The sequence below is a fragment of the Rhinoraja longicauda genome, chromosome 15, assembly GCF_053455715.1.
Source record: "Rhinoraja longicauda isolate Sanriku21f chromosome 15, sRhiLon1.1, whole genome shotgun sequence".
NCBI classification, from domain to species: Eukaryota; Metazoa; Chordata; class Chondrichthyes; order Rajiformes; family Arhynchobatidae; genus Rhinoraja; species Rhinoraja longicauda.
Window position 1 is genome coordinate 2,532,721 of NC_135967.1, and position 14,720 is coordinate 2,547,440.

General features: G+C 45.7%; 1 protein-coding gene across 2 annotated transcripts in view; it reads right to left on the minus strand.

The window, feature by feature from the left end:
• The window catches only part of LOC144600318 (cytokine receptor common subunit gamma-like), a 47,080-nt gene that overhangs the window by 19,835 nt on the left and 12,525 nt on the right, over window positions 1-14,720 (minus strand). For both annotated transcript variants that reach the window (XM_078411887.1, XM_078411886.1), the window contains exons 4-5: window positions 5,703-5,842; window positions 3,185-3,344 (exon numbers count right to left, since the gene is read on the minus strand). In XM_078411887.1, the coding sequence (XP_078268013.1) occupies window positions 3,185-3,344; window positions 5,703-5,842 (300 nt within the window). The remainder of the gene's footprint in view (window positions 1-3,184; window positions 3,345-5,702; window positions 5,843-14,720) is intronic.

Consider the following 14,720-nt stretch of genomic DNA (forward strand, 5'->3'; position numbering starts at 1 on the left):
TGGCACGGTGGCACAGTGGTAGAGCTATTGCCTTACAGTGCCAGAGACCCGGGTTTGATCCTGACTATGGGTGCTTGTCTGTACAGTTTGTACATTCTCCCCGTGACCTGTATCAGGGGATATGAGGAGAAGGCAGGAACGGGGTACTGATTGTGAATGATCAGCCATGATCACATTGAATGGTGGTGCTGGCTCGAAGGGCCGAATGGCCTACTCCTACGAATGGCCTATTGTCTATTATCTATTGACCTGCATGGGTCTTGGGCCACCTCCCACACTCCAAAGACGTACAGGTTTGTAGATTAATTGGCTTGGTATGAATGTAAAATTGTCCCCAGTGTGTGTAGGTTAGTGTTAGTGTGTGGGGATCGCTGGTCGGTGCGGACTCAGTGGGCCAAAGGGCCTGTTTCCGCGCTGTATCTCTAAATTAAACTAAACCAAACCAAGATACATAGATTATAGGGATCAAACTGTGAGAAATTCAGGTATAAATCCACCTTGGTGGGGTGGGTAATGGCTGAAAGTTGGGCAAATATTGGGAAGTAAACAAGAGGCCATAAGAGTCAATAAGTAAAAAACTTTGAGGATATTTACCCGTCATTTTCCCAGCACCATTGAACGACAGGTTGGAAAGCTTGCATTTGCCCACGTCAGCGGCAGATTGTGCAGACCACGCCAAATACAAAATAAAAAGTGGGTGGTTGGTGGATAGGGGGTGCCAACTATCTCTCTCCCAAATACGGGACAAGGTGACGTCACCGCCCCGCGCCCCACGTGACCTCACCCAGCCAGCGGCCACGTGCTCCCGCTCCACCAATGGCGGCAGCCCGGGCGGCAGCTACGCATCCTCCGATAGGCGACGCCCGGGCCTCCGGGCCTACACTGTCCGGACCTAAAATGTCGGAAACCTGCAGTGTCGGGGCCTACAGTGTCGGGGCCTACAGCGTCCGGGCCTACAGCGTCGGGGCCTACAGCATCGGGGCCTACAGCGTCGGGGCCTACAGCGTCGGGGCCTACAGCATCGGGGCCTAGAGCGTCGGGGCCTACAGCGTCCGGGCCTACAGCGTCGGGGCCTACAGCGTCCGGGCCTACAGTGTTGGGGCCTACAGTGTTGGGGCCTACAGTGTCGGGGCCTACAGTGTCGGGGCCTACAGTGTCGGGGCCTACAGCGTCGGGGCCTACAGCATCCCGGCCTACAGCTTCCCGGCCTACAGCGTCCCGGCCTACAGCGTCCCGGCCTACAGCGTCCCGGCCTACAGCGTCCCGGCCTACAGCGCACCCCGGGTCTAATACGGGACATGGGCGGTCCCGTACAGGACAAACCAATGTAGCCCAAAATACGGGATGTCATGGCTAATATGGGACAGTTGGCAACCCCATTGGTGGAGGAAGCCTGAGCTGTTAAAGATAAAGCCACTTAGATGGCGAGAAAGGGTATAATGTTGAAAATGCAGGCTGTTACGTTTAGGTAGAAAAAGGGTAAGATTGAACTCTTCAGTGGAAATAGTATGTGGGTCTCTGATCGTGGCAGGGAAGTGGTAGACCGTATAAATACAGACATTGAGCAGAGGTCGTATGGTTATAACCTTCACACATTCTATCTCATGTCTAAAGAATAGTGAGTTTCTTTACAGTGTTCAGGAAAGCTTTGCGAAAGAAATAACATTGAACAAAGAAGGGGTCGGACGATGTTAAATGAGGTCCGGATAAAGAACTATGCATACTTAACCACCTAGTGCAGGATGAACATTCATTTAAAATAAATTACAATGTAGTCAAGATGAGTATAGTGTTTGAAAAAGGGATAAATCAAACCAACCACACATTCTAGGTTCAGGTAAAGCTGCTTTCAAAATGTTGTTCCTGAGAGAGTGGCTGGGCAGACACAAAATGCTGGAGTTACTCAGCGGGACAGGCAGCATCTCTGGAGAGAAAGAATGGGTCGAGGCCCTTCTTCAGACGGAGATAGAATGTAGTCGCAGACAGTAAGACTGGTGGGAGAACTGGGAAAGGGGAGGGGATGGAGAGAGAGGGAAAGCAAAGGCTATTTGAAGTTAGAGAAGTCAATGTTCATACCGCTGGGGTGTAAGCTATCCAAGCAAAATATGAGGTGCTGTTCCTACTACTGCCTGACCTGCTGAGTTACTCCAGCATTTTATGAATAATTACATCTTTAATGATCGACTCCAGCATCTTCCCACCACCGATGTCAGGCTAACTGGTCTATAATTCCCTGCTTTCTCTCTCCCTCCTTTCTTAAAAAGTGGGATAACATTAGCCCCTCCAATCCACAGGAACTGATTCTGAATCTATAGAACATTGGAAAATGATTACAAATGCATCCACGATTTCTAGAGCCATCTCCCTGAGTACCCTGAGATGCAGACCATCAGGCCCTGGGGGTTTATCAGCCTTCAGTCCCATCAGTCTACCCAACACCATTTCCTGCCTAATGTGAATTTTGTTCAGTTCCATCCTCTCCCTAGGTCCTCTGTCCCCTAGTACATCTGGGAGATTATGTCTTCCTCAGTGAAGGCAGAACCAGAGTACCTGTTCAACTCGTCTGCCATTTCCTTGTTCCCCATAATAAATTCACCTGTTTCTGTCTTCAATGGACCCACATTTGTCTTAACTAATTTTTTCCTCTTCACATACCTAAAGATGCTTTAACGATCCTCCTTTATATCATTGGCTAGCTTACCTTTGTACTTCAGCTTTTCTCCCTGTATTGCCTTTTTAGTTATCTTCTGTTGATCTTTAAAAGTTTCCCAATCCTCTGGCTTCCCGCTCATCTTTGCGATGTTATACCTCTTCTCTTTTATTTTTATACTGTCCTTGACTTCCCTTGTCAGCCATGGTTGCCTCTTACTCCCCTTAGAATCTTTCTTCCTCTTTGGAATGAAATGATCCTGCATCTTCTGTATTATTCCCAGAAAGTCCTGCCATTGCTGTTCCACCGTCATTCCTGCTTGATCGATCTTTCAAATAGTGCATGCACTATAGGTGGGCCAAGTCTGAAGAAGGATCTCGACCCAAAACGTCACCCGTTCCTTCTCTCCAGAGATGCTGCCTGTCCTGCTGAATTACTCCAGCTTTTTGTGTCTATCTTTGGGCCAATTGGATCTCCTTCTGGGCTGTAGGCTTCTATACTTCCAAGATTATACAACAGAAAAACATCATTTACCTGTGTCATTTCTACCCCAGTGAACAGGGGGGCTCCACTCACTCCACAACTTAGTGGTGCCACAGTATTTGTTCACCTTGCTTTTCACTTGAAAGGTGTAGAGCTTCTCTGGATCCACGCTTGGCAAATTGAAGTTTGTTTGCTGCAAGACAAAGGCTTTCTATGTGGAGAAAAACGAGAAGTCAATGGAAGATGATGGCATACCTCCAGACTATTCATGGGTCATATTCAATCGTCATATGCACCACATCCGGAATAATGACATTCTTATTGGCTGCAGCTTTACAGGCACATTAATGCAACAACACGACAAATGAACATAGAACAACTAATAAGACAATAAATTTTCAGTTGCACGAGGTATCGAGATCATAATAGTCGAAGTATGTGGTGTGACCTTATACAAAGTATAAAATGGGCGGCACGGTAGCGCAGCGGTAGAGTTGCTGCTTTACAGCGAATGCAGCGCCGGAGACTCAGGTTCGATCCTGACTACGGGTGCTGCACTGTAAGGAGTTTGTACGTTCTCCCCGTGACCTGCGTGGGTTTTCTCCGAGATCTTCGGTTTCCTCCCACACTCCAAAGACGTACAGGTATGTAGGTTAATTGGCTGGGTAAATGTAAAAATTGTCCCTAGTGGGTGTAGGATAGTGTTAATGTACGGGGATCGCTGGGCGGCACGGACTTGGTGGGCCGAAAAGGCCTGTTTCCGGCTGTATATGATATGATATGATATGATATATATATATGAAAGTCCCTTGTAGCCTAATATTTCGCTTAGTTTAGTTTAGTGATACAGCATTAAAACAAGCACTGTGGCCCACTGTGTCTGCATCCACCAGCAATCACCCTGTACACTCTCACTGTCCCTGAGTTTAGGGACAATTTACAATTTTAACTGAAGCCAATTGACCCCCTACCTGCATGTCGTTGGAGTGTGGGAGGAAAGCAGAGCACACAGAGAAAAACAATGCATTCACGGAGAGAACATGCAAACTCCGTAAAGACAGTACCCATAGTCAGCATCCATAGTGGCATTGAGAGGCCACCAGGCCGGCATCAGCAGACCTGAGCGCTGGAGTCGGGGCAGAGGGAAGGAGGAACTGTAAAATATGCTGCTCCTCAGCCATTTAGGGCTTTACAGACAAGAAAGAGGAATTTATAGTCTATCCTGGATCTCACAGGCAGCCAATGAAGGGAGTGTAATACTGGGGTGATATATTCCCTGTACTTGGTATACGTTAAAAGCCGTTCTGCGGCGTGTTGAATGAGCTGTAACTTGTTGGTGGATTTTGAAGACAGACGGGTAAATAAGGCATTACAGTAATCACGCCTGCTTGATATGAAAGCATGTATGAGGTTGTTACAGTCATGTTGAGTTAAGATAGGCTGTACTTTAGCAATATTTCTGAGGTGATAGAAAGCGCACTTTGTTACCATATTTATGTGAGATATAAAATTAAGATCATTGTCAATTATTACCCTCAGGCTTGTGACTTCTTGTTTGGCGTAGGCAAGTAGAGTTTCTGTCTTACAGCGCCGGAGACTCGGGTTCGATTCTGACCAGGGTGCTGTCTGGACTGAGTTTATACGTTCTCCCTGTGACCACGTGGGATTTCTCCGAGATCTTCGGTTTCCTGCCACACTCCTAAGATGTACAGGTTTGTTGACTAATTGGCTCAATACAAGTGTAAAGTTGTCCCTAGCGTGTGTAGGATAGTGTTAATGTGTGGGCTCGGTGCAGATTCAGTGGGCCGAAGAACCTGTTTCCGTGCTGTATCTCTAAACTAAACTAAACATTGTCCACGTGTGGCTTAACAGCAGTAGAATGGTTCTCCACAGACCAATCATGGTTGGCATGTGTGCATCAATGTAACATAACTCCTTTCTCCAGGATCAGGCCTTTATCATCCCAGATCCTACAGTGTTTTCATCAACTTCACACCTATGGTTGCCAACTGTCCCATATTAGCATCACATATATTGGGCTAAATTGGTTTGTCCCGTATGGGACTGCCCTTGTCCTGTATTAGGCCCGGGGGGCGCTGTAGGCCTGGACACTGTAGGCCCGGGCACTGTAGGCCCGGACACTCTAGGCCCAGACACTGTAGGCCCAGACACTGTAGGCCCGCGTACCGCTGTAGGCCCGGACAGTGTTGGCCCGGAGGCCGCTTAATGGAGGTTGCATAGCAACCCGCATCCCGGCCCGAGCGGTCGCCATTGGTGGAGCGGGAGCACATGGCCGCTGGCTGGGTGGGGCGTGGGGCGGTGACGTCACCCTTTGTCCCTTATTTGGGAGTGAGAAAGTTGGCACCCCTATTCACACCAGACATTTGCTACCAGTCTTGTGAAAGGAACTACACAGAGCAGTTTGATGCAACCTAGTTGGGAAAGAGAGACTTTCAGCCTAATTGCCTTTTGATTAAGGATGCCACATCCAGTTCTTAAAAATTAGTCGTTAGTCTTTATTTTCTAAGATAAAACTGATGTTAGTGGTGAGGTCACTGCCACTATGTACCTGCCATTCCTTGTCCATGTTCCGGTACCTGACTTCAAACTCCAGGCAAGCGACCGCTGGCATTGGGGAATGCCAACTCAGGAGAAGGCCGTTGTTCTCAGTGGCATTCACCACCAGGTTCCCAGGAGCAAAGGGTTTCACTGAAAAGTAGAGGTTTTGAACTGTTACAAAAGTGGTTGGAAACAAGCATGTCGGAGAGTGCAGGAAGGAACTACAGATGGTGGTGGTTTACACTGAAGATAGACACAAGGTGCTGGAGTAACTCAGCGGGTCAGATAGCATCTCTGGAGAGAAGGAATGGGTGACGTTTTGGGTCAAGGCTTTTCTTCAGGCTGACTCTACCTCTCCTTGAGTCCCAGTCTGAAGAAGGGTCTCGACCTGAAACGTCACCCCTTCCTTCATGTCAGAGAGAGTTTCTTTGAGAAAACATTGATGGTTCAGCTGAAGTAAAGTGAACAATTGGTCTGTGTTTCAAACTCCAGCATCAGTTTTGAACATATTAATGTGCGAATTGAATGCGAAGATTGAGTACTGACACATCAACATTCACACTATTCCTAAAATAACACTGTAAAAATAAAAACTGTGAGAGTTGAAACGAAAACTCACCCACCCACTATTGTCTGCTTTAAATTAGATTATGTGAGTATCTTTAAGAACTCTGTGTACCATGTGCTAGGACTCCATTGTTGTTTCAACCACTATTGCTAGTTAGTTGTTGTTTACCAGTTATAATGGATTTCTGCTAGAAATTCTGTCCCATTTACTTACGTTACTAGACAACAATACTGTATAGGAAAGCACTGTTGCATAAGATGCACAATATCCTGAACAAAATATAGAGAAGATCGTGTCCACTCTACACTGGCAATAACAATAGATTGTTACTGCTGAGGATGTCGCAAGTATGAGGGGAAAAAATATCAGATACATTTGTGAGTTGAAAAGTATGTGGTCATAAATAATATTTCTCGGCAAGGAATGGGTGGAGATATTCCTGAGAATAAATTCTGTCAGCAGAGTCTCAAAAAACCCAGAGAGCCGACCAATGTGAGAAGAGGAAGATAATCATAATCATAATAATCATAATCAGAATAATCATAATCATAATCATACTTTATTAGCCAAGTATGTTTTGCAACATATGGGGAATTTACCAGATGCTACCAGAAGCAGGATTGGAGCCATGCAAAATGCAGATATCGTAACGACTTGGATGGGAAGGTTTAATCCAGCCTCTTCAGGGATTTTTAGGAATTGCACGTTTGGTAAATGCAACATCAGAATCCAAGGAATGATGACAAATGCACTCAGATGAAAGCCACTAACTTAAAGGTCTAACCTTCAGACCTTCTCAGGTCAGGTACCATGGGATGGTATGGCATCCACACTCTCAGACAAGAAAAGTGAAACCAAATTGTTTAATCTGCAAGATCTGTGCTCGAGGATAGTCATGAGTATAAACAGGATAGTGAGACATGCGAGGATAGACACAAAATGCTGGAGTAACTCAGCGAGACAGGCAGCATCTCTGGAGAGGAACGGGTGACGTTTCGGGTCGAGACCCTTCTTCAGACTGATGTCAGGGGAGGGGGCGGGACAAAGATAGAATGTAGTCTGAGACAGTAAGACTGGTGGGAGAACTGGGAGGGGGGAGGGGATGGAGAGAGAGGGAAAGCAAAGGCTATTTGAAGTTAGAGAAGTCAATGTTCATACCGCTGGGGTGTAAACTACCCAAGCGAAATATGAGGTGCTGTTCCTCCAATTAGCGCTGGGCCTCACTCTGACAAGGCAGAAAGGTCAGATTGGGAATGGGAGGGGGAGTTAAAGTGCTGAGCCACCGGGAGATCAGGTAGGTAATGTAGAATAGACCATTGTTAGTTGGGAGAAGGTAACAACAAAGCAAACAGAGATAAAATGTAGTCGGAGGCAGTAAGACTGGTCGGAGAACTGGGAAGGGGGAGGGGATGGAGACAGAGGGAGATCAAGGGTTACTTGAAGTTAGAGAAGTCATTGTTCATACCGCTGGGGTGTAAGCTGCCCAAGCACAATATTGAGATGGGAGGTATTGGAGATGGTCCAAGTGAATTTGAGTGCAGGATGGAAATTAGTCGTGAAGTTACAGTCAGAGAGTTCTGCACGGGTGCAGGAGGTAGCACCGATGCAGTTGTCGATGTAGCAGAGGTAGAGCTCGGGGATAAGGCCAGTGTACGCATGGAACAGGGATTGTTCGACGTACCCTACAAAGAGGCAGGCATAGCTGGGGCCCATGCGAGTGCCCATAGCTATGTCTCGGATTTGGAGGAAGTGGGAGGAGTCGAAGGAGAAGTTGTTGAGGGTAAGAACCAGCTCTGCTAGGCGGAGGAGAATGTTAGTAGACGGAAATCGGTTGATTCTGCGGTCGAGGAAAAATCGGAGGGCTTTAAGACCTTCCTGGAGGGGGATGGAGGTGGGGAGTGACTGGATATCCATGGTAAAGATGAGGGAGTGAGGGCCTGGAAAATGGAAGTCATTGAAGAGACGAAGGGTGTGTGAGGTGTCTTGGACATCGGGAGGAAGGGATTGGACCAGGGGGGATAAGATGGAGTTGAGGGACACAGATGCAGCGTATACAGAGGAATTGGTAGGGGATAGAGTCTTTCCAGGAAGCAAGGTGGGAAGGACTTTTTTTGGCACAGATGCGGCGTAGATGGAGGATTGAGACATGCGTACCAGGACATGTTCGTGAACAGGCCTGGCTCAGGGCGTGGGATTGGTGGAGTGGTCTTCTTCAAGGTCTGATCACATAGGTCCCACTCTGGTGGGATAACAGCTGGGCACGCGAATGCCCAAAGACAGCAAGGGTGTGAGCTACATGTACACGTGGAAACAAAGGGAGGCTGAGAAAGGAATGAGGGCTTCTGATGGTGATCTTTATCTATCGTAGACACGGGAGAAAGGTGTGTAGAACAAGCACAACGAGACAGCATTCATGAGCTGGACATGGAGATCAAAGGATTGCAGGGGGGAATGATAAGTAGAATTTATTATTAGTTCCCTCCACAACTGTTGAAGAGTGGATGATCAGCTTGTGCATCACACACCCATGGCAAATTTAAAGCCTTTTTCCATTAAACCAGAATAGATTGGTGTTAGGAACCTCTGTGGGAGGGACTTATAGAGACGTATTAAATTATAAAAGGACTGGACGAGCTAGATGCAGGAAAAATGTTCCGAATGTTGGGGGAGTCCAGAACCAGGGCCACAGTCTTAGAATAAAGGGGAGGCCATTTAAAACTGAGATGAGAAAAAAACTTTTTCACCCAGAGAGTTCTGAATTTGTGGAATTCTCTGCCACAGAAGGCAGTAGAGGCCAATTCACTGGATGAATTTAAAAGAGAGTTAGATAGAGCTCTAGGGGCTAGTGGAATCAAGGGGTATGGGGAGAAGGCAGGCTCGGGTTACTTTGTGGATGATCAGCCTTGATCACAATGAATGACGGTGCTGGCTCGAAGGGCCAACTGGCCTCCTCCTGCACCTATTTCCTATGTTTCTATGTTTCGATGAATGATGCAGACTATTGAATTGTGGTTTTGTTTGTATTATGTTATTAGTGAGAAGATAGAAAAATAAATCAATTTATGTGTGGTAAATTTGTTGATGTTGACTGTAAATGTATTTCTGTAAATAGTTATTAGTAAATTTGAGTATAGTATAAATAGTGTGTAACTAGTTAATTGAAAAATAATTATCTGCAGATTGTTATTTTTTATCATTTTTCTTCTTATCACTTTTAGAGGGACAAATATAATATCTATTATGTGATATGCCTTTTGAGATATTTTGAAATTTGCGAGTGGCACGGTGGCGCAGCGGTAGAGTTGCTGCCTTACAGCGCTTTGAACGCCAGAGACCCGGGTTCGATCCTGACTATGGGTGCTTGTCTGTAGGGAGTTTGTACGTTCTCCTTGTGACCTGCGTGGGTTTTCTCCGAGATCGCTTTCCTCCCACACTCCAAAGACGTACAGGTCTGTAGGTTAATTGGCTTGGTATAAATGCAAAATTGTCCCTAGTGTGTGTAGGATAGTGGTAATGTGCGGGGATTGCTGGTCGGTACGGACTCGGTGGGCCGCACTGTATTTCTAAACTAAACTAAACTTTATGCGCCAGTCTGGCGATGGATAAATTGTAGAGCCAACCACTTATTGTGTGTAGTTTTCCATTATTGACGGATTTGGCTCGATGCTCAACTTCATTGCTTACTTTATGAAATGTACTGTAGAGAAGAATCTTCACACTGTCACATAGAAATATCCCTGATCAACATGGTATTTAAAGCTGGAGGAAAGAACTGCAGATGCTGGTTTACACCGAAGATAAACACAAAATGCTGGAGTAACTCAGCGGGACAGGCAGCATCTCTGGAGAGAAGGAATGGGAGACTTTTCGGATCGAGACCCTTCCTCAGACTGAGAGTCAGGGGAGAGGGAGACACAGAGATAAGGAAGGGTAAGGTGTGAAAACAACACATCAAAGGGGATGCTGCTCAAGGAAAATGTAAAATAGATCATTGTTAGCTGGCAGGAAGATGACAATGAAACATACAGAGATAGAATGTAATCAGGGGGACAGTCAGACTGGTTGGAGAACTCAGAGTGACAATAGACAATAGGTGCAGGAGTAGGCCATTCGGCCCTTCGAGCTAGCACCGACATTCAATGTGATCATGGCTGATCATTCTCAATCAGTACCCCATTCCTGCCTTCTCCCCATACCCCCTGACTCCGCTATCCTTAAGAGCTCTATCTAGCTCTCTCTTGAATGCATTCAGAGAATTGGCCTCCACTGCCTTCTGAAGCAGAGAATTCCACAGATTTACAACTCTGACTGAAAATGTTTTTCCTCATCTCTGTTCTAAATGGCCTACCCCTTATTCTTAAACTGTGGCCCCTGGTTCTGGACTCCCCCAACATTGGGAACATGCTTCCTGCCTCTAACGTGCCCAACCCCTTAATAATCTTATATGTTTCGATAAGATCGAAGGGGAGGGATGGAGATAGAGGGAAAGCAAGGGTTACTTGGTTAGATAAGTCAATGTTCATACCGCTGGGCTGTAAGCTACCCAAGTGCAATATGAGGTGCTGTTACCCCAATTTGCGCTGGGCCTCACTCTGACAATGGAGGAGGCCCAGGACAGAAACGTCAATAGACAATAGACAATAGATAATAGGTGCAGGAGTAGGCCATTCAGCCCTTCGAGCCAGCACCGCCATTCAATGCGATCATGGCTGATCACTCTCAATCAGTACCCCGTTCCTGCCTTCTCCCCATACCCCCTCACTCCGCTATCCTTAAGAGCTCTATCCAGCTCTCTCTTGAAAGCATCCAACGAACTGGCCTCCACTGCCTTCTGAGGCAGAGAATTCCACACCTTCACCACTCTCTGACTGAAAAAGTTCTTCCTCATCTCCGTTCTAAATGGCCTACCCCTTATTCTTAAACTGTGGCCCCTTGTTCTGGACTCCCCCAACATTGGGAACATGTTTCCTGCCTCTAATGTGTCCAATCCCCTAATTATCTTATATGTTTCAATAAGATCCCCCCTCATCCTTCTAAATTCCAGTGTATACAAGCCTAATTGCTCCAGCCTTTCAACATACGACAGTCCCGCCATTCCGGGAATTAACCTAGTGAACCTACGCTGCACTCCCTCAATAATGTGGGCATGGGAGGTGGAGTTAAAGTGTTTAGCAACCGGGAGATCCAGTAGGTTTAGGCAGACTGAGTGGCGGTGAAGCTATTTTGGCACTACCAGGGGAACACTCTGCATTTTCCATTGATACATTAACGCGATTCTTGGCACATAAACATAAATGGGCCAGTCAGCAATCCAATCCATTTATATATCCTCATAAGAGAATTTATTCCATAAGATAGACACAAAATGCTGGAGTAACTCAGCGGGACAGGCAGCACCTCGGGAGAGAACGAATTGGTGACGTTTGGGTCGAGTCCCTTCTTCAGACTCTCGACTCGACACGTCTCGACCCAAAGCATTACCCATTCCTTTTTCCCAGAAATGCTGCCTGTCCCGCTGAGTTACTCCGGCATTTTGTGTCTTTCTTCTGTTTAAACCAGCATCTGCAGTTCCTTCCTACACTTATTCCATCAGGCATTCAACAACAAATTCAGTCTGCAATCATTCACTCCAGTTCTCTCACAGTACATTTTAAATAAACTCCTCCAATGTATCCTTATTTCGATCATTAAAAATCTGGAATATTTAATTTCTAAATATCATTGACTTCCAACTAGATTCAGCTATGTTTCTTAGCCTTTGACCTTAGACCAAAATATCAGAAGCAACAGTGTTATAGTATTTTCACTTCTCCTTCACTACAGGTGGTGCCCGGCTTACGATGCTTCCACTTGCGATATTTTGACTTTGCGATGGTGCAATTGGCAGGGACCCATAGCGAACAGCCACTCGTCTCCGGCCACGTGATCGCGTGCATTAAATGCATTTCGAACTTACGATATTTGCGGTTTGCGATGGGTTTTTTGGAACGTGACCCCATCGTAAGCTGAGAATGATCAGCCATGATCACATTGAATGGCGGTGCTGGCTCGATGGGCCGAATGGCCTCATCCTGCGCCTATTGTCTATTCAGGAGCGCCTGTAATCTGTTAATTAGCCATTGTTACAATCTATAACTGTTACTTATTCATTGTTGCACCCCTTTATCCAAGAATCTAATCCTTTAAACTGTTGTTGCAACTTAATAGTATTGACGTAAGTAATATTCATTCCTGTGAACAGTAAGAAAAAGCCTCAAAATCTACGGATTTACAGAGAAAGCAATGATGGAATATCCAGCAATGGAGGTGAGGTTGAGTGGAAGTTCAAATGGATGGGTAATTCGTAAAAAGAGATGGGGATACTGAGCCTGAAGCAAATGGGAGATAACTACACGGGGGGATTGGAAACAGAGGGACATGTTTGGTAGATCATACTCCAATGTGTTCAGAAGCCACAAAGAAGCTTTATTTTTCAACTAGGTAAGTGCTGAATAGTGATTGGCCTTGACTTGCAGCGAGAAGAATTTTCCATCGTTGACCACAGCATAAACAACAATTTCACAATCCTCCCCATCAAAATCAATATCTCTTTAGTCACCGTTAGGTCTCGTGTATGTTTGAACAAAGTATTTCCATGACAGAAATTACCTCCATTTAATTAACGTTGGAGGCTTCTTTTACCAAACGCAAAATTTTCCAGTTGTGTACCATTTAAAAATGACACAGCAAGTTTAGTGCAATTGAGATTTTGAATTATTTAAAGCACAACATTAATTCAAACTAGTGACTGGGAAAACACTCACTGGTTTAATTCACCTTTAAGCCAAAGGTTTCACGGGTCTCCAGTTACCTGTCGGTTTAGGGTACGGCATGTATTTAACTTTATGCATCTTTCAGACCCCAGTACAATGCTTTTACTTTCTCATGGTAATTAATAATCTTTAGAGTAATACTGGCACATTTTAATTTTCCTCATGATTTTACACAGTGTCACGGTTAAACTGGTGCATTCCATATCAATAAGTGTGTGTTGTGAGATATGTGTTGCTGACATTCACTATGGAATATTCTGGAATTATTTAGTTACATTCAAAAGATAGCATTAATCTTTGCTTCGTTAAGCCATGGACCATCCAAACAGGCCATGCAGAGCAGACTACCGGGCATTTGGTTGCCGTGGAAATGATCAATGATGAGATGAAGTCAATGGAGAAGTGGACTAAGGCTAGATCTGACTGCTAGAGTTATCTATTGCCTGTTTTAAAAGATCAAAGAGCAGTCCCACCTGACGCAACCCATCCACCTTTCACCAACGTCGATGGGGTTTGTACCAGAATGTTCGGTTTGGTTTATTTAGATTTTTAGATTTAGATTTAGAGATACAGCGCCGAAACAGGCCCTTCGGCCCACCGGGTCCGTGCCGCCCAGCAATCCCCGCACATTAACACCATCCTACACCCACTAGGAACAATTTTTACATTTGCCCAGCCAATTAACCTACAAACCTGTACGTCTTTGGAGTGTGGGAGGAAACCGAAGACCTCGGAGAAAACCCACGCAGGTCACGGGGAGAACGTACAAACTCCGTACAGTACAGCACCCGTAGTCAGGATTGAACCTGAGTCTCCGGCACTGCATTCGCTGTAAGGCAACAACTCTACCGCTGCGCCACCGTGCCGCCCTTTTTGTTACGTGTACCGAGGTACAGTGAAAAGCTTTTGTTGCGGGTTATCCAGTCAGCAGAAAGACAATACATGATCATGGGAGACCTTGCATAAACCAAAAGGGAAAGTTCAGATCATCCCAACATTATTTTGTTTTAACGTCTGTGCATCAATTGTTAACAATGTCCAGTTATAAAGCTAAAACAGTGCTTTGTATATCAGAAGGAATCATAATCAAATATTTTAGTATGGTCCCAGAGGGGGGTTTTGGAAAGGAGGGTGTTAATATCAACAGACTGGGATGTGTGGGAATGAACTGCAGATGCTGGTTTAAACCGAAGATAGACACAAAAAGCTGGAGTAACTCAGCGGGACAGGCAGCATCTCTGGAGAGAAGGAATAGGTGATGTTTTGGGTTGAGACTCTTCTTCAGACAGAATGGAGGTCTGAAGAATGGTCTCGACCCGAAACATCACACATTCCTTCTCTCCAGAGATGCTGCCTGCTCCCCGCTGTGTTACTCCAGCTTTTTGTGTCTGTTAACAGACTGGGAAAAGGCTATATGAAAAGGCTATATTGGAAAATATGACATGAAAAATTTATAAAATATGAATAATAGTCGGAGAAACTGGTATTATTCATTCCATTAATCTGCACCAATCCATTTTTAACTCTCCTCGAGGGTCGAGACAGTAAGGGGAAGGGAGGGAGAGTACAAGAAAGGGTGAAGGCAATGAAGGTGCAAGGCAGCATGAGGCTGGCGTGAAGAAAGCATGAAAAGATGGCTTTAGATAAG